Here is a 20898-nt window from a genome sequence, read left to right on the forward strand (position 1 = left end):
AAAGGAAAATTATTCCCTCCGAGAAAGACACAATACAGGAAACCGCCTTTCGGCCCATCGTGCCCATGCCAGTTTTTTGATAAAGCAATCCAATTAGTCCCACTCCCATGCTCTTGCTCCATAATCCAACTAACATTTTTTGCTTCAAATATTTCTCCAATTGAAAGATACTATTGAATTGGTTTCCACCACCTTTTGGGGCAGTGCATTCCAGACCACAATAACTTGCTGCATAAAATAAATTCCTCAAGTTACCTCGGATTCTTTTGCCAATCACCTTAAAATTGGTGTTCTTTCATTACCATCTCCCACTGAAAAAAAGTTTATCCTTATTTATTCCATCAAAACTCACTTTTAAAAACCTCTATCAAGTCTCCTCTTAACCTTCCCTGCGCAGAGGAATCCCTCAATGGGCTTTTCACAGTAACTTCATTGTTACTTGTGACAATAAAGATTATTACTTTGTCATAATAAAGTAATTACTGACATAATTTTAGTCAGTGCAAGAAAGTGTTTTCTTGGCTAATAAGCCAGAACGGAAATGGCGGTATTTCCTGCAACTGCTCCAGAGTCCATTACGTAGGTTAAACTCCTAGTTTCTATGGAACGGTTTGCCCTCAGCAAGGGTCTCGTCACTTTTGGGCAAATGAAGTGGGTAAAGAAAATCAGCCAATAATCCTGCTGGAAGGGAACTCGTATGGATGTTAGGTGAAAGGCCAGGTTTGATGCTCTCCCTCAGGCACAAATATCTGTTAGCATCTAATGCACAGGCATTGTAAGGAACAACCAATCATGGGGGGTACCCGAGGAATACCAGTGGATCTTGAGAGCAGTAGGGAGAAATAATACCAAAATAAAAATCATTAATAAATTCTTCTTGCAGCCGTTGGATGGAAAATGTCAAAACCGATGTTTATTAGACTACCCGGCGATTATGTTGCTCAATTAAATAGGAGGAGAAGCTGCAGAAACAAAGGATTTAATGGTTCAGTACATTACTAAATGAAATCCGGTGGGGTGTTACATCACATGCATTTCAACACTCTACAATCGAATTTTTCCAAAACACAACAGTTGACTGCAAAATAAACAAGTTGACTGGCATACTAAGTTTACCACTTTAAATAGAAGCAAAGGTGATTAGGAATTAAAATGCCTTTGATAGCTTAAGTGCATTTTTGTTTCACAAGGTTCCAAGAAGAATTGAGATTCCATTTGGTGACTCGAAAACATTATAAGGTAATCCTTCACGGAACAAAAATAATGTTTCCATCCTGCGGGGCAGTTAAAGTTTAAAATTAAACACAATGAAACAGTCCCTTCAGTCAGTATAATTCTAACAAAACACAGCTGAGAAACAGACCATTTGGCCCAATTATTCTATGCTGCTGTTTATGCTTGATGTGAGCCTGCTCCTACTCCCCCTTCAGCATATCCTTCCATTCTTTATAGCTCCTCCCATCAGCAGAATTTTCTGGTCCCGCCAGTCAACCGCAATGGAACTGTAAAATTGCCCCTGTTTATCTAGCTTCAAGTTATTTCTTTCCCTGCTTATTCGCCTCAGCTACACTTTGGTGGCCAATTCGGAGGCAAAAATCTGGTAAAGCAGTGGACATGGAAGTGAATACTGCGTTTTCAAGTAAATGAGTAAAGCGTTTCCTTGAGACAACACGATGGAAAATGCTGCAGGCACTCAGGTCAGGCACACCTGCTGAGGCAAAAACACAAGTCAGTGGCGTTTCATGAATGGATCCTACTTCAAACTGAAACATACTGAACAGCAAGTTAGTAAGGAAAGCTGGGTGGGGGGTGAAAAGTAAACATGCAATGACGCAGAATGATTTGTAAGGTTATGACGGTGGGCATCAGTAAATGGTTAAAGAGAAGTGATATGTGCAAGAGGCAAAAGAAGAAATCAACAAAACAAAAGACATGAGAAACCGACAGCACAAAACTAGCTTAAAGACAGAAACAATAGAAAATAGGAGTAGCCAATTCAGCCCTTCGAGCCTGCTCCACCATTCAACATGATCATCGCTGATTTTCTATCTCAACATCACACTCCAGCATTCTCCCCATAATCCTTGACATCTTTAAAGTCTAGAAATGTATCTGTTTCCTTCCCAAATATATTTGGTGACTTGGCCTCCACAGCCTTCTGTGGTAGAGAATTCCACAGGTTCACCACCCCTAGGTTTCCCCTCATCTCAGTCCCGAATGGCCTACCACATCGCCTGAGACTGCGACTCCTTGTTCTCGAGCTGTCCACGCCCTCCCCAGCCAGAGGAAACAACATCCCTGCAACCGCCCCCCCCCCCCCCTCCCCTCCCCAGCCAGCCAGAGGAAACAATGCCCCATCATCCAATCTGTCTAGCTTTGTCAGAATTTTATATATTTTTAGGGAAAGGTAAATAGAACTTGAAAAATGGAGTGGGTTTCATTGACGTCTGGTGGGAGAAAATGTACACAACAAATTTTAGTTTGGTGGCTTTGGTTTGCTCTGCTGTCTCACAGTACAAGGAACCTGGGTTTGATTCCATGCCTTGTGTGACTATGTGGAGTTTGCACATTCTCCTAGTGTCTGCATGGGTTTCCTCCGGGTGCTCCGGTTTCGTCCCACAGTCCAAAGATGTGCACGTTAGGCTGATTGACCATATAAATTGTCCCTTAGTGTCAAAGGATGTACAGGATACGGGGATGGAGTGGGCCTAGGTAGGGTGCTTTTTCAGAGGGTCGGTGCAGACTTGACGGGCCAAATGGCCTCCCTCTAAACTATAGGAATTCTATAGATTCTATGAATTAATTGAAGTACATATTCAGGCATGGTGTAGAAAGGTGTGAAAAGTATCAGTAACCCTGACTGAAAGTGCTTTCCATGGAGTTCACACCGGCTAAAAGAAAAAGTGCAAATTAAAACAAAACTCGAGACAAAAATCAATATTTACACAGGAAAGAAGTCAGGAAGAGGATTAAGATCAAAAGCTGGAGAAAAAAATATAACACTTGGCAAATAAATCCTTTATCTAGGAGAATGTAAAGTATTGTGGAATCAATTAACATTAATACAGAAAACTTGGGAGAAGTGGAGGTAGCAAGGGGGATACTGGACAAGCATTTATAGCTCAATGAGTTACTGGCTGAATCCCTGATCTGTGCTGAAGTAGGAGCGATCAGCTGGAGTGATGAACACTCCAGGGGTCTTCAGTGCCCCTTGGTTACAGCAAGAGGATGGCAGACAGGGTTCCTGCTCGTGGTCAGCCTCTAGTAAACTACGCTGTCCGTGCACAAGAAGAACTGGCAGGGACTAGTTTCCATTCAATTTGTGCTGCCGCTTGCAGGCAAGTGGACAGTTGTCTAGACTTGCACAGGAAAAGCCTTGCATTTATATAACACTTTTCACAATCATTGGGCATCTCAAAGCAGATTACAACTAATGAAGAGCCTTAGAGTAACGGAGGAAACACAGCAGCTCAGTTGTGTAGAACAAACTCAAAACGGCAGTGTGATAATGACCATATGAACATGAGTAGGCCATTCAGCCCCTCGAGTCTGTGCTGCCATTCAATGAGATCATGGCTTATCTGTGGCCTAACTCCATATGCCTGCTCTTTGATTGTGATGTTGATTTGAGGGATAAATATTAGCCAGGACATAGAGGGTAGTTCCCATTTATAGCACCACAAGGCCACTTGCATTCATCCGAGCATGCAGACAGGACTTGGTTTAATATCTCATCCAAAAGACGGCACCTCTAGAAGTGTAGCACTCCCTTAGTACTACACCGAAACGTCAGCCTTGACTTTAATTCTCAAGTTCCTGGAGTGGGAATTGAACCTGGAACTCTGACTCAGAGGCAGGAACACGACCAAATGAGTCACAACTGACTCAGAGCAAGGTACTGGAAGTTACCTGGTATCCACCAAAATGTACCAGAGCAAAAAAATAGAGCACAGTGCCAACAGGACAGAAATTAGCAGGGGAATAATGTTGGTGGATGAAATAAGATCCCAGAAAATAATGTATTTTTAGCAATGGGATCACCAAGAATCAAATATTTATTAAAATTAAGCTAAAAATGAACTGAAAAGACCTTAGAGGGATAAATTGATATTCAAGTGAACACTAAATATTCCTTTTAAAGGAATTTTATACAAAAGTTCAATGATTCTTCACTGGAAGAGTTCAATACCTACAACATATTGTTGTTTTAATTAGGCCAAGCATCAATGTTATGCTTTGCCAATTTTCATCCAAACTACAATAAACACTGCCCTCAGTTGGCACACAGTAGTTACTGCAACTTTAAATAAAAATTCTGTCACAAATTAGCTTGTAGAGCTCAAAAATTGGATATTTCATTCCAACGATACATGGTCTGAGAACCCCAAATAAATTTACTATGGGAATAGTAATGGAGTGTTCAAGTAAGTATCGGAGGAAAATGTATAGTGTTGTCAACCCAAATATTAATCATAGCTAAACCACCAGAGACCCCAAAACATAGACTGTGAAATTGGTATCTTTATTGCAACAGGATTTCTTTAAATACATAGCTATTTCTTCAAAATCTCACTCACGGGAAAAGCTACATTTATTTTATTCATTCAAGGGATGTGGGCTTCACTGGCTAGGCCAGCACTTATTGCTCATCCCACTTATTGCCCGCGAGAAGGCGGTGGTGAGCTGTTTAAACAGGCCGAGAAATATAAATTGTCAAAACTCTGGCCTTGGCTTGTATAGTCAAGAAAATTAAAGTCTAATTGAGATTGTTTTTCTCCCAAATTGAAAAGACAGGTTTAAACTAATACTCAATATTATTTTGCGTAAGAAAAGATCTTTCTGCCAAGTCTGCCTGCTATAAAATAGGTGTAAAAACAGGTTAGGAAAACAAATGCAAACTTCGTCAAGCTTTGCTGTGTACTGACTCTAACATTCCCTCTATCCTCACCAACGATTGCACTCATCACACAACAGAAAGTCAATTCACCCTCAGTATACCCGAGCAGGCGCCGTAGTGTGGCGACGAGGGAATTTTCAACGTAACTTCATTGCAAAGTTATTATAATAATAACCTTTGTCACAAGTAGGCTTACATTAACACAGCAATCAAATTACCGTGAAAAGCCGCTAGTCGGCACATTCCGGCGCCTGTTCGGGTACATGGAGGGAGACTTCATAATGTCCAAATTACCTAATAAGCACGTCTTTCGGGACATATGGGAGGAAGACTCCCACAGAGTCTTGCAGACTCCACAAAGACAGTGACCCAAGCCAGGATTCGAACCTGGGACCCTGGCATTGTGAAGCAACAGTACTAATCACCGTGCTATCGTGCAGCCACTTTAAATGTGTTGCTTGACCAACAGAATCCAATATCAGAGGGCTCGTCTGGGATTTGAACCCAGGACCTCTCCCAAATTGAGACCGAAAGACCCAAAGCGAGAATCATACCCAGAGACCAACAAGCCCCATATAAGCCTACTTGTGACACTTAAAAAATTATTTTACTGCGACCAAGCATCCTCCTCTTCGCCTTCACCCTGATATACCTACTTTTATTGTAGACATATAGATTTATGGAGGAATTAGCAGGTTTAACATCACCGCTCTCCCATGCTGCCTCTCAAATGAATACTAACCTCACCTCTGACTGTACAATAGAACATAGAACAGTACAGCACAGAACAGGCCCTTCGGCCCTCAATGTTGCGCCGAGCAATGATCACCCCACCCAAACTCGCGCATCCACCCCACACCCGCAACCCAACAACCCCCCCTCCCCTCCTTAACCTTACTTTTTGGGACACTACGGGAAATTTAGCATGGCCAATCCACCTAACCCGCACATCTTTGGACTGTGGGAGGAAACCGGAGCACCCGGAGGAAACCCACGCACACACGGGGAGGACGTGCAGACTCCGCACAGACAGTGATCCAGCCGGGAACCGAACCTGGGACCCTGGGGCTGTGAAGCATTTATGCTAACCACCATGCTACCGTGCTGCCCCTACAATGAAAACCTTGAACATATTCACCATATGCTGAACCTTTTACACACACACACACAAGTAGCCATTAGTCATTGACTTCCAGGGAGAACTTGTGATACAGTGAGCAATGCCTCTGAGCCAGAAACTCCGGTGTTCAAAGCCCCCAGCCAAACAAGTGGACTGTCAACCTGAAGGTCCTTCCAACACACACTAATGGTAGGTGATAAGAGGAGAGATTCCTGGTCAGCCACGTGATGGGAAGAACATTGGAGTCTCTACCATCACCATCCACAGCTCCAGACGACAACTGTAATGGTCCCTTTGAGGGGGAGAGCCAACTGGTGGCAATTTAACTTGAGGATCACCACACGTCAGGTGGAGAAGGTTGAGAAGGCAAGCCTTCATGAATAATCTCAGCCAAACGGGAATTTAACCCATGCTGTCTGCCTTGCTCGGCATCACAAACCACCTGTCCAGTCAACTGAGCGAGACCAGCTCCATACAGCTGTAATAAGTGCATACTGCCACAGCAACTGACTCTCTGGGCAGGAATTTCTCATTTGTCAGAGTGCCAGGCTCTGACTGCAAACCAGAGTGTTTTTCTCCAGAAACAAGCCAAAGTTTTCAGACCAGATTTTCTGGCACACAGTTCACAAAACAAAATCTGGGAGTGTGGTTTATGCCATCGCCCTAGCAGGGTGAGGCTTGATAGAGCCAGCAAGGCCTGCTCCACAGAGATTGGGGCCCATTGTTAGCAGGGGCAGAACAGGGACATTGTCCATTGTCGTTCAGGATGGGCGACACAACATGCAGCAGGATTTCAAAGGACCAACAGCAAGCTCTCACCAAGGAAGTTGCTTTAACAAATAATTCTCTTCCCAATTCCACTATGCTCTCAAGGATATTGCAGTTCGGCAAAGCAATCGCCAAAAACCTGCACCAGGGATCCAAGATCAGCCAGGGGAGATCACCATGCATCGTCCAGATCATCGTCCAGAGCATCATTCACAATGGCAGCAATCATCTTGATGCCAACAGCACCACCAAGGCATAGGCCCACTCACCAGCAAAACCACCACTGCAAGCTGGGTCACCTCTGACCGTCTTATATGCACTAAGACATAAATCCCCAAAATAAGTAATTATGGGATGTGCATTAGGATAAATGATTAAAAGACGAGTAGAGCCAGAGCTCGCAAAAACACAGCCGCTCATTACTTAATCCCTACCTGCCCTGTTAATCTCCAATTAAAATATAGTATATAAATATAAAATACCCCCCTCCATGGCATGAAGGACCTCTCAACGCCCCTCCCTGCCCCACAGACATAAAGGATCACCACCACAGAGCAAACCGCCCCCCCCCCCCCCCCCCCCCCCAAAGAGAACTCCCCCTCAAATGGAGAAATTATCCCCCTGGCATTGTCCCATTCATGCGTCCCCTGACAGTGCTCACAAGAGTGCCCCAGTGGGCAATGACCAGCCTGGTCTAACCCCCCCCCCCCCCAGGGAGCACCAAGTCACCCGCGTAGTCATCAATACTGGTTTTGCTTTGAAACCTGGTAGTGATTCATGCCAGCGGGACCCTCATGCTGCCGTGGGAATGGGGCATCGTAGAATCATAGAATCCCTACAGTGCAGGAGACCATTCGGCCCTGGAAGTCTGCACCAACTCTCTGAAAGAGCACTCTATCCAGCTCCACCTCCCCCACCCTATGCACGTAACCCCACCTAGAGGGATTTACCATGGCCAATCCACCTAACCTGTACAAATTTGGACTGTGGAAGGAAACCGGAGCACTTGGAGGAAACCCACGCAGGCAAGAGGAGGACATGAAATCTCCTGTCACCCGAGGTTGGAATTGAACCCGGGTCTCTGGCACTGAGGCAGCAGTGCTAACCACTGTACGACTGGACAGAAGCTACTGTGCAATGCCTTTAAATTATAATAAAATGTATTTAAATTCATGGAAATCAGGTCCACACCCTTTCTGGGAATGTCATGGGGTTGGGGGGGGGGGGAGAAAAGAGATCTCAAACAGAGATCTGTTTTGGGCTGTTCGTGTGATTTAGCAGCAATAATAATTGGATTGGAGTCCACTGTGAAAGGGGCCGCTAGATCACTTCCAGATTCAAGAGGGCTAAAAGGGGTCATTACATATCTTTAGCAAACAGGATTAAGGAAAATCCCAAAGCATTTTATTCATATACATGGAGCAAGAGGATAACTAGAGAAAGGGTTGGCCCACTCAAGGACAAAGGAGGAAAGTTATGCGTAGAGTCAGAGGAAATGGGCGAGGTTCTTAACGAGTACTTTGCATCGGTATTCACCGAGAGAGGGACATGACGGATGTTGAGGTTGGGGATAGCCGTTTGATTACTCTAGGTCAAGTCGGCATAAAGGAGAGAGGATGTGTTGGGTATTCTAAAAGGCATTAAGGTGGAAAAATCCCCAGGCCCGGATGGGATCTATCCCAGGTAACTGAGGGAAGTGAGAGGGGAAATAGCTGGGGCCTTAACAAATATCTTTGCAGCATCCTTGAGCACGGGTGAGGTACCGGGGGACTGGAGAATTGCTAATGTTGGCTTGTCCTTGTTTAAGAAGGGTAGCAGGGATAATCCAGGGAATTATAGACCGATGAGCCTGACGTCAGTGGTAGGGAAGCTGCTGGAGAAGATACTGAGATATAGGATCTATTCCCATTTGGAAGAAAATGGGCTTATCAGTGATAGGCAACATGGTTTTGTGCAGGGAAGGTCATGTCTTACCAACTTAATAGAATTCTTTGAGGAAGTGACAAAGTTGATTGATGAGGGAAGGGCTGTAGATGTCATATACATGGACTTCAGTAAGGCGTTTGATAAGGTTCCCCATGGTAGGTTTATGGAGAAAGTGAAGTCTCATGGGGTGCAGGATGTACTAGCTAGATGGATAAAGAATTGGCTGGGCAACAGGAGACAGATTAGTAGTGAAGGGGAGTTTCTCAAAATGGAGAACCGTGACCAGTGGTGTTTCACAGGGATCCGTGCTGGGACCACTGCTGTTTGTGATATACTTAAATGATCTGGAGGAAGGTATAGGTGGTCTGATTAGCAAGTTTGCAGATGACACTAAGTTGGTGGAGTAGCAGATAGTGAAGGGGACTGTCAGAGAATACAGCAGAATATAGATAGATTGGAGAGTTGGCAGAGAAATTGCAGATGGAGGTAATGTATTTTGGAAGATCCAATTCAAGAGCAAACTATACGGTAAATGAAAAAGCCCTGGGGAAAATTGATGTACAGAGAGATCTGGGTGTTCATATCCATTGTACCCTGAAGGTGGCTGCGCAGCTCGATAAGTGGTCAAGAAGGCATACGGCATGCTTTCCTTCATTGGAAGGGGTATGGAGTACAAGAGTTGGCAGGTCATGTTACAGTTGTACAAGACTTTGGTTCGGCCACATTTATAATACTGCGTAGAGTTCTGGTCGCCACATCCCTCCTCCCCTCCACCTGCTTACCAAAAGGATGTGGATGCTTTGGAGAAGGTGCAGAGGTGGTTCACCAGGATGTTGCCTGGTATGGAGGGCGCTAGCTATGAAGAGAGGTCGAGTAGATTAGGATTATTTTCATTAGAAAGACGGAGGTTGAGAGGGGACCTCATTGAGGTCTACAAAATCATGAGAGGTATAGACAGGGTGGATAGCAAGAATTTTTCCCCCCCTCCCAAAGAGTGGGGGACTCAATTATTAGGGGTCATGAGTTCAAGGTGAGAGGGGAAAGGTTTAAGGGAGATATGCGTGGAAAGTTCTTTGCGCAGAGGGTGGTGGGTGCCTGGAACACATTGCCGGCGGAGGTGGTAGAGACAGGCACGATTGCGTCATTTAAGATGTATCTAGACAGATACATGAATGGGCAGGGAGCAGAGGGATACAGATCCTTAGAAAATAGGCAACAGTTTTAGATAGAGGATCTGGATCGGCGCAGGCTTGGCGGGCCGAAGGGCCTGTTCCTGTGCTGTAATGGTTCTTTGTTCTTAGAGTGAATTGGAGCACACCACCACCGGACATCCAGAGGTCATTGTAATAATTACAATCCCAATGCTAGTTTTCCCTACCCGAATCAGAGGTGCCAAGGCCAATTGTGCTCTCCCACCACCACCTTAGCATGTTTCAGCTAATTCAGCAGCTTCCTGGAGTGTACACTCAGACTGCTCACTGGATAAGCTCGCCAAAGGAGCAGATTTCACTTTAACATATTCCTCCTCTAGACAATTTGCACTGTAGAAACCTTATTCAGATTGATGGTCAGTGGCCTGGAACAGAGGGATCAAACAAACCAGTCAGGTGATAAGGAAATATACTTGCACTATAGCGATATACAAGTTCAGAGTCCGCAGGAATCTCAATATTTTTTTATTGGTATTATTTTCAGAAGCATCAGAAATGGACAAGAAACTTTAAAAACTTTTCATTCATAAGTTGAAAACTGTTAATATCTTTCTTAGATAAACACAATAAATAATTGACTAATCATGCATGCACAGTCTGTAACGTGATTGCTTTTAATTGTTCACTTCACTCAGAATAAGTTGTTCCAGGGCAACATATAGAAAAGCAGTTCATCAAGTTTAACTACTTCAACTTACCTGAAAAATAAGCTAATGCCTACTCACCGTCCCTACTAAAGAGAGGCCCGAAATATTGTAGACATGCAGGATAGGTTTGTTATTGATAGGGTTAGATGAAGTAATGCAAGGAGTATAAAACACCAACATTTCTACACTAAGTGACTGAAGTACTTGGGCCCCATCAAGGAGGCTAATCTAAGGCCCGACAAATGTTAATTAGGGATTTGAAGTATTTACAATGAAGCATCAGTTGTCAGCTTTCCTGCCCCCACCCAGATATCTGGCAAAAAAATGAGAATACTAAAGTGAGAACTGAAATTTAAATACTTTTCCTGTAAGGGATATTGCAGTTACAGAAAATTTTGTATGATGGGGGGAAATGGGAGCAGAAATGGTGAAGGAGCTCTTGGGGCACCACTCACCAAAGTCTTAGAATCAATGAATGAATTGCAAGTTTAGGGTTATATGAAGTTGTACAAGCAGTATAAAACACCATTATTAGACAAGTTGGGCTGAAATGACTGTTTTTGTACTGCAAACTCTATCTAGTTGCTTAATTTTAAACAGTAGCATAACAGAAGAAAGCAAACTATGCTTTTTCTTTTTACTTGTCAAAGGTAGTTATGGCAGATGCTGGAGGGACCTCTTTCCCCCTTTTTAAAAAAGTACTAACATTGAGCAATGCTGAAGTGCACCGCAAGACTCATCCAGTTCCCACTCCTGATCCTTTGTGCCGAATTAGTGCGACTTTGTGGTGCTTTACTGGGGTGTGTTCGATAGGCCCAGTGTGACTCACTTCACATAGGATATATGAAGCAGCAGAGTATCAGGGCCTTCATCTAGAACCCAGGTCTCAGAATTGAAAGGAAAGCCTTGAGATTCGCTGCACCAACATAATTTTTATAGTTCAAAGATTCAATCCTATAATACTACAGTGGCTGATGTCAAGGATACAAATGTTTACAGCAACTGAGAACAAACATACCTTTATATAAATAAAGACAATGGGGTACTTGAGCAGTTGAGGGAGTACGCTTCAAACGGAAAAATGGACAAGCAGGAAAAAAACACGAAGCCATGCGAAGAAAATAAATGTAGTAAAGAGATTCATTTTCAATTAAGAGCTAGCACAAATACAATGAGCCAAATGGAATCTTTCTGTGCTGTAAACATCCATGATCTCAAATTGTTAAACGTGTGCCACTTTGTTCATGTCTCAGCTTTGTAATTAATATTGGGAATGAGGGAGAACACCAGTCAAAGTTCTGAAAGCTTGGTAGCACCTATGACAATGCAAAGAGACTATTTTTAAGCGCTGTTAAACAAAAACAAAAATCTTTAGGCTGCTGTGACTCAGCAATCTGACAAAAGCACCCAAAATGATACACCACGTTTGCCCAAACTTTCTCAACACTGCTGTTATTTTTCATTCAAGAATAATTGCAGACATTAAAGCTCCCAAGTTGTTTTTCTGTGCCAGCCTCAAGTGCAGCTCAAGTTTTAAATTATTTCACACAAAACCATGCAGTTACTGTATTACAACTGGCCACCCAAACACTTTACTGAAACATGTAAAGTACCGAATTGAGTGTCAAACATGTGACCTATTTAAACTACCAAAACTGTAACTACTACTTTACCAAGTGCAGCTTCGGATGTGTCTTCACTCTCATGCAAGCAATTGTTTACAAATCAATATCACAAAACCATGTGACAAATTGAATCATTTGGTTCCAGGCCAGCTAAAGTTAAAATATACCAACAACAACCAGTGCAGGAATTTAGTAGGTCCACCAAATATCTCCTTCCATAAAGATTAAAATCGGAATTGGTCCACACATTATGGATAGCGTATAGCCTATCAATGTCAAGCGTTTCGCATTTCTAATCAAGCTGCTTAACAGTTGTTACTCTAACATACAAGAGTGTTATTATCCCTCTTTACCCATTATTGACAATCAGTTAAGAGACTTCTTAAAAAGCTTCTAATCTGACTGGAACTGTATTGTTCTTTTGTGCAGGCGAGGGAATGAACAATTAATGAAATAAAATAATGATTCAATTACAGCTTTTCAATGAAAAAGGGAAAATTATACAAAAAGTTGCGAACATAACAGCTCACGTCTGCACTGCTGCAATCCAATCACAACATGGATGTTGCCGTATTACACATTAGCAATTTACCTAATTTTAGTGCATGGGGTAGCTGGACTTTGGGGGAGTGAAGACAATAAAAACCTGAAAAGGATCACAAGAGTGGGTTTGCCCTTCTGTATGCAAAACCAACAGTGATGAAGAGAGACACTCATCATCGTTTCAAATATTAAAATAAACTACTGAACCTTTCACTAATGTATGTGCAGCCTGTTTCAGGAGATACAAATGTCAATGGAGAGAATCAAAATGAAGTGGCACAAACACTTGGCACTAATTATTCATTGATCAAATGTAAATCCCCAACGTAGCTTTCTCTGTTTGAGTGCTACTTCCAAACTAACTCATTCCTTGTAACAGAGCAAATGTAACAGAACAAAACAACAGAATCGGAGGTAAGGAAGGCCTTATTCCACATTATTTGTTTTTAAATGCAAGGCACAAATATAAGCTTTATAAATTTGTATCCACTACATCTAATATTGCAGTGCAGAAATTATGCAGGCGGTGTCCTGATCAACACATCATGTTTGTTCCAAGGAGCAGAGACCACAGAGTGCTCTGAACTGGTTGAGAATGCAGCTGTCTTTTCCAGGTAACTCAGCTTTCCACCAACTCAATCCTGGTTTTCAAATCTAGTGAAAAAGGCAAAATAAGAACAGATCAAAAACAGTGAAAAATTTGATACCAGCTTGTCAAATAAAGAAAATTCAAAAAACAAACAAAATGCGTGTTTGCGTTTCTTCACCAAATGGAGGTGAGGTGAGAAATGTGCAATGCTGGATACGATGAACGAAAGCAGGACAGCAGCAGGAGTAGATGACCATTTGCCTCTTGGGCTAAATGGTGGCTTCGGGAAATGTCACCCACCAGTTTGATCAAGAACTGGTGAACTCTTCCTAATTGCTCCAGCCACATTTGAGGACCAGAAGTTTAAAATTTTACTGGCATAACATTCATCTCAGCAATCCAACACAATTCCACCTCCTAGCGCAGTGCTATTTGATGGTTGGAGGGGCATGAGAGAAAAAAAGTGAGGATAAGATGAGAGAACGTCAATTTTAGTTCATGATATATATTAACACACACGGGATCTGTACTTGTGGGTAGCATATAGCCTATCAATGTCAAGCATTTCTAATCAAGTTGGCCCAAATAATGACCCAAAATCTCAGGTACCAAATTTACAAATAATAAAGACATACTTGCGGAGGGGGAAACTACTTGATGTTTGAAGATCTTATTTGGTCAGTCTTCCTTCTTGAAAATACAGCTGTCCTGAACAGTAAACTTGCGTTTCAATGCTTCAGATATAAGCACTGAAGGGTCATTCTCTCTCAAAAGCTGAGAGCCTCTCCTGGACCTATAGTAATAATAATGTCGGTAATTAAGACTCGTCTATGCCATAAGGTTTTAGATTTCTCTTGTAATGTACTACCTGGTAAATTTTGAAGATATCACTTGAAATATGCGAAAAGAATGTAACACAAATTAATGTGGTGCACATGAGGATAGCAAAAGACTAACTGTTATTCTCTTGGATAAGAATTAGTATCAATTGATTAGCCTATTTGAATGTTTGAAGTATTAATATGTCTATCCCCGGTAGCACAGTGGTTAGCAGTGTTGTATCACAGCGCCAGGGACCCGGGTTCGATTCCCGGCTTGGGTCACTGCCTGTGCAGAATCTGCATGTTTATCCCGTGTCTGACTGGGTTTCCTCTGGGCGCTTCAATTTCCTTCCACAAGTCCTGAAAGACGTGCTTGTTAGCTGAATTGAGCATTATGAATTCTCCCTCAGTGTACTCGAACAGGTGCCCGAGTGTGGTGACAAGGGGATTTTCACAGTAACTTCACTGCAGTGTTAATGTTAGCTTACTTGTGACACTAATAAAGATTATTATTGACATGGTATTGGCATCTGAGTCGGTTGGTAATGTCCAAGCAATTACCTACTGGAAACCCAGATTTACATGTCCCAGGAATTTATGTCCGACGAAGTGCCGACGATACAGAAATATTTTTGCTACTATGGAAATCAAAGACAGCATTTGTCAGGGGGGTTGGGAAAACGAACTGTAGTCCAGAAGCCAGTGTTGAGAGTAGTGAGGTACTGAGGAGGGTATCAAGGTCACAGGAGCGTACCGGCAGGCAGGAAGGTGGATTGAAAGGTGTCTACTTTAATGCAAGGAGCATCCGGAATAAGGTTGGTGAACTTGGGAGCGTGGATTGGTACTTGGGACTACGATGTTTTGGCCATTATGGGGACATGGTTAGAACAGGGACAAGAATGGTTGTTGGAAGTTCCGGGGTATAGATGTTTCAGTAAGAATAGGGAAGGTGGTAAAAGAGGTGGAGGAGCAGCATTGTTAATCAAGGATAGCTTACCGGCTGCAGAAAGGCAGTTCGAGGAGGATCTGCCTACTGAGGCAATATGGGCTGAAGATAGAAATATGAAAGGAGCGGTCATATTGTTAGGAGTTTTCTATAGGCCCCAAAAGAGATGTGGAGGAAGAAATTGCAAAGCAGATTATGGATGGGTGTGGAGGTCTCAGGGTAGTTGTCATGGGTGACTAACTTTCCAAATACTGATTGGAACCTCTGTAGGTCGAACAGTTCGGATGGGGCAGTTTTTGTACAGTGTGTGCAGGAGAGTTTCCTGACACAATATGTGGATGGGCCGACAAGAGGTGGGGCCACATTGGATTTGGTACTGGGTAATGAACCGGGCCAAGTGTTAGATTTGTTTGTGGGAGAGCACTTTGAAGATAGTGACCAAAATTTAGTGTCTTTCGCTATTGCAATGGAGGGAGATAGGGCCATACGGCAGGGCAAGGTTTATAATTGGGGGAGGGGTAATTATGATGCGATAAGGCAAGAATTAGGGAGTACAAGGTGGGAACAGAAACTGTCAGGGAAAGGCACAAATGAAAAGTGGAGCTTGTTCAAGGAACAAACACTGAGTGTCCTTGATAGATATGTCCGTGTCAGACAGGGAGGAAATGGCAGTGTGAGGGAACCATGATTCACAAAAGAGGTTGAATGTCTTGTCAAGAGGAAAAAGGAAGCGTATGTAAGGATGAGAAAACAAGGTTCAGTTGGGTCGCTTGAGGGTTACCAGGTAGCAAGGAATGAGCTAAAAGAAAGGGCTTAGGAGAGCTAGGAGGGAGCATGAGAAGTCCTTGGCGGGTCGGATCAAGGAAAACCCCAAGGCCTTTTACTCTTATGTGAGAAATAAAAGAATGACCAGAGAGAGGTTAGGGCTGATCAAGGACAGTAGTGGGAACTTGTGCATGGAGTCAGAAGAAATAGGAGAGCCGTTGAATGAATACTTTTCCTCAGTGTTCATTGAGAGGGGTTGTTTTTGAGGATGAATGTGTGATACAAGCGGGTAGGCTGGAGGAGGTAGATGTACTGCGGGAAGATGTATTAGCGATTTTGAAAAACTTGAGGGTCGACAAATCCCCTGGGCCAGATGGGATATATCCTAGGATGTTTTGGGAGGCAAGGGATGAGATTGCAGAGCCTTTGGCTTTGATCTTTGGGTCCTCACTGTCCACGGGGATAGTGTCAGAGGACTGGAGAGTGGCGAATGTTGTTCCTCTGTTCAAGAAAGGGAATAGGAATGACCCTAGTAATTATAAGCCGGTTAGTCTTACTTCGGTGGTCGGTGTTAATGGAAAGGGTCCGGAGGGATAGGATTAATGACCATTTAAAAAGATGCAGCATAATCCGGGATAGTCAACATGGATTCGTGAAGGGTAAGTCTTGCCTCACAAATTTGATTGAATTCTTTGAGAAGTGTGTAGATGAAGGTACAGCAGTTGATGTCGTATAAATGGATTTCAGTAAGGCGTTTGATAAGGTTCCCCATGGTCGGCTCATGAAGAAAATAATAAGGTGTGGGATAGTGGGAAATTTGGCCAATTGGATAAGTAACTGGCTGTCACATAGAAGACAGGGGGTGGTGGTGGATGGAAAATGTTCAGACTGGAGACCAGTTACCAACGGTGTACCACAGGGATCAGTGCTGGGTCTTCTGCTATTTGCATTTTTATAAATGACTTGGCGGAGGGGGCTTAAGGGTGGGTCAGCTTTGCTGATGACACCAAGATTAGTGGAGTAGTGGATGAGGTGGAGGGCTGTTGTAGGCTTCAAAGAGACATTGATAGGATGCAGAGCCTTGCCAAAAAATGGCAGATGGAGTTTAACCCTGATAAATGTGAGGTGATTCATTTTGGGAGGACAAATTTGAATGTGGATTACAGGATCATCGGCAGGGTTCTGGAGGAATATGGAGGAACAGAGAGATCTTGGGGCTTATGTCCACAGATCTCTGAAGGTTGCCACTCAAGTGGATAGAGCCGTGAAGAAGGTCTATAGTGCGTTCGCGTTTATTAACAGGGTGCTTGAGTTTAAGGGCCGTGGGGTTATGCTGCAACTATACAGGACCCTGGTGAGACCACATTTGGAGTATTGTGTGCAGTTCTGGTCACCTCATTATAGGAAGGATGTGGAAGCATTGGAAAGGGTGCAAAGGAGATTTACCAGGATGCTGCCTGGATTGGAGGGTAGGTCTTATGAGGAAAGGTTGAGGGAGCTAGGGCTTTTCTCATTGGAGTGAAGGAGATATAGAAGGGACGTCCGAGGTAGGTTCTTTACTCGGAGAGTGGTCAGGGTGTGGAATGGACTGCCTGCTGTGATAGTGGAGTCGGACACTTTAGGAACTTTCAAGCGGTTATTGGATAGGCACATGGAGCACACCAGAATGACAGGGAGTGGGATAGCTTGATCTTGGTTTCAGACAAAGCTCGGCACAACATTGAGGGCCGAAGGGCCTGTTCTTTGCTGCACCAGATATAAACAAATGCTCCTCATCTTACACTAGATATAAACAAATGCTCCTCATCTTGAGCCAAAATGTTAACCAAGTGACTTATACCATTTGATGAAGATAGCTGTTCCATGCAGGACCTGCAGAAACAGTACAGCCAGGGAAATATACAAATTACATAGATGCCAATCTTAAAATAGGCTTTCTGGACTTCCCCTTGGTTTACGATTTTGGGATTGATGCTGGACGAGCTACAGAAGCTCATGAGTAGTGTGGAAGGGAAGGAACAAGATTAATGGAGCATTTGATCTCCCTTCGTTATTTTTCCTCGAGATAGGCATTCTCAAGGAGAGCACAAGAAGGGTTTTGATACAATAAATAAGAAGCGGCGTGGTAGCACAGTAGTTAACACAGTTGCTTCACAGCTCTAGGGTCCCTGGTTCGATTCCCAGCTTGGGTCACTGTCTGTGCGGAGTCTGCACATCCTCCCAGTGTGTGTGTGGATTTCCTCCGGGTGCTCCGGTTTCCTCCCACAGTCCAAAGATGTGCAGGTTAAGTGGATTGGCCATGATAAATTGCCCTTAGTGTTGGGTGGGGTGACTGGGTTGTGGGGATAGGGTGGAAGTGTTGACCTTGGGTAGAGTGCTCTTTCCAAGAGCCGGTGCAGACTCGAGGGGCCGAATGTCCTCCTTCTGCACTATAAATTCTATGAAAATACAGATGTGAATGTGTTGGCTAAGTTAGTGGTGGGGAAGATGGAAGGATGTGTTCCGGGGGGGTGGCTGCAGAGGACCAAACAGGTTTTGTGAAGGGCAGGCAACTTTCCAGTAACATGAGGCAGTTATTAAATGTGAGCATGACCCTGTCGAAGGGACAGGTACCAGACGTAGTGGTCTCCATGGACGCGGAGAAGGTTTCTGACCGTGTGGAGTGGCGGTACCCGTTTGAGGTTTGGGCCGAAGTTTGCAGCATGGGTGTGTCTGTTGTACATGGCCCCAAAGGCGAGTGTACGGGCAAACGAGAGGGGTTTCTGGACCTTTGGGGAACAAGGCAGGGGTGTCCACTGTCGCCTCTGCTGTTCGCGCTGGCGATAGAACCCTTGGTGATGGCCTTTAGGGGGTAGAATGGCAGAGTCGGAAGCACCGGGTGTCGCAATATACAGACGACATGCTGCTGTTCGTATCGGACCCACTGGAGAGAATGGGGAGAATTATGGGCATACTAGAGGGGTTCGGGGCTTTCTACGGCTGGAAGCGGAATGTCGAAAAGAGTGAGGTGTTCTGGCGAGTGTAGCGGGTCGGGGAGCCAATCTGGGGACGTTGCCATTTAGGGTAGCCAGGGACAGGTTCTACTGCAGATTGCAGAAGTGTAATGAAAGCTTGTGTTGCTAGATAAGAAACGGGACCGGGTGGCACGGTGGCGAATTGGTTACCACTACTACCAAAAGACGTCGAGGACCTGGGTTCAATCCCAGTCGCAGGTCCCTAGCCGTCTGTAGTTTGCACATTCTCCCTATGTCTGCATGGGTCAAACCCCCACAACCTAAAGATGTGAAGGGTAGGCAGATTGGCCACATTAAATTGCCCCTTAATTGGAAAAACTTTTTAAAAACATTTTAAAGAGGCATCGCAGCTTAAGCCTGATCAATCTTAAATTTATCAAAAAATGCATGTGAGGACTGCTATGTGATGGAAGTGGTGTAGCAAGGTTCCCTACTGAGGCCTGGCATGACAATGTTAGGATGGTTGGTCTTTATTTTTACAAGCTTCAACAAGCAATATAAACTACATGCTGCGGCGATTGAGGAAAAATATACATTTCTTGTGCAAATTTTTGGTACTGTGGGCTGTCATCATAAAACCTATTTGCATCAATGCTACAAATGAACAGAATTCTAGTTAACAGGTTTTGTGTGTACAGGGTGAGAGTGTCAGGGTAAGCATGGTAAAAATCCTTAGATCTCACACGCACTGAAACGAAGGGTACCTTACAGCATGCCACATAGATCTGTTTCAGTTTTTAAACAATTAGGGATTATATGAATCTCAGGAAACAAGAATCTAAATTTGGGGAAAATTGCATTTTCCTCCTCCTAGTACATTCAAGATATTTAGCACAAGAGCTCCTTCTCTGGTCGTAGAACGGGGATGAGAAAAATATCAGCCATGATTGAATGGCGGAGCAGACTCGATGGGCCGAGTGGCCTTATTCTGCTCCTATGTCTTCTGGTCTTATCTCTTCAAACCTTTCCTTTCTGACCATAAAATCTCAAGTTTACACAGGCATCATGATTGGCATAGGCTTGGAGGGCCGAAGGGCATGCTCCTGTCCTGTATTTTTCCCTTTTTGCCAGTTTTGGCCACCTCCTAATTTACCCACTACACCTACTTGGGTCTGATCCCAAATTTGGGCCATATTGCAACAGTAAAAGTGCTGTCTTAATATATAAATGTAGAGAAGACATGCAGTGTCTGCAAAAGTCATATTCCAGTCAGCACAGTTAGTAATTGGTGGGCAGAAGAAGCAGAAAAGATAAAGAGAAATTGACTAATGATTTAAACTAGTCAGCAAACAATGACTCTTTCAAAACTCAAAATAACTACTTCAGATGATTCCCCATCCCTCTTTACGTTTCCCACCCTACAGCTACTCCCTTCTAGTTTCAGGGACACAAAGGTTAAACCTGACTGACTGAGATCAGTTAACTCAGTTTGAACCAGGACTTCAAACCAGGTGCTTCTGGCATGTGGAGCTCATTATTTTTTTTCTTTTTATTCTTTTTAATTTTTTTGTTACTTTATCAGAGTTACAAAGCCAGGGCTCAGAGTGTGGATAGAGGCAAACCCCTAATCTAGTTCCTTGCCTGCTCCAAAAAACAATTCAAATTGAATCCAATTCATGGTCCCCGCAAGAGAGACGTAACAGATCCAGGCATTACATCTGACCTCACGCTCATCTTAGCCTGGCCAACCTATTTCAATTACATTTCCACAAGTTTGCCACTAGGTTGCCCTAGTGGCAAAGTTTTCTCACATCAGCTTGAAGCATAACCTCCATGAATATTTTGACACTTGTACATTGTTACAAAGTATTCATACCCTTACAGTATTACCGATTGAAATTATTAATAATATTTTATTAAGGTATTTGAAAAATTTTATAACAGTAACAAAAACAATGACATCAACATGGCAAAATAAACATTTCTCCCCCCCCCCAGCCCAATCTTCACACACCTCAACCATACAACAACAATCCGCCCACACCCCCCATTGGAATACTGCATCTGCTGACATTTTAAATTTTCC

General features: G+C 43.6%; 1 protein-coding gene across 5 annotated transcripts in view; it reads right to left on the reverse strand.

The window, feature by feature from the left end:
- Positions 1 to 963: 963 nt before the first annotated feature.
- mtfr1l (mitochondrial fission regulator 1-like) overlaps positions 964 to 20898 on the reverse strand; it is a 71915-nt gene continuing 51980 nt past the window's right edge. For 4 of the 5 annotated variants that reach the window (XM_038796610.1, XM_038796618.1, XM_038796601.1 and 1 more), the window contains 3 exons: positions 13962 to 14119; positions 10090 to 13391; positions 964 to 1708 (listed from right to left, as the gene is read on the reverse strand). In XM_038796610.1, the coding sequence (XP_038652538.1) occupies positions 14005 to 14119 (115 nt within the window). In that variant the 3' untranslated portion in view covers positions 964 to 1708; positions 10090 to 13391; positions 13962 to 14004. The remainder of the gene's footprint in view (positions 1709 to 10089; positions 13392 to 13961; positions 14120 to 20898) is intronic. The other variant, XM_038796628.1, reaches the window with a different exon arrangement.

Source organism: Scyliorhinus canicula, chromosome 1 (assembly GCF_902713615.1).
Source record: "Scyliorhinus canicula chromosome 1, sScyCan1.1, whole genome shotgun sequence".
Taxonomy (NCBI): Eukaryota; Metazoa; Chordata; class Chondrichthyes; order Carcharhiniformes; family Scyliorhinidae; genus Scyliorhinus; species Scyliorhinus canicula.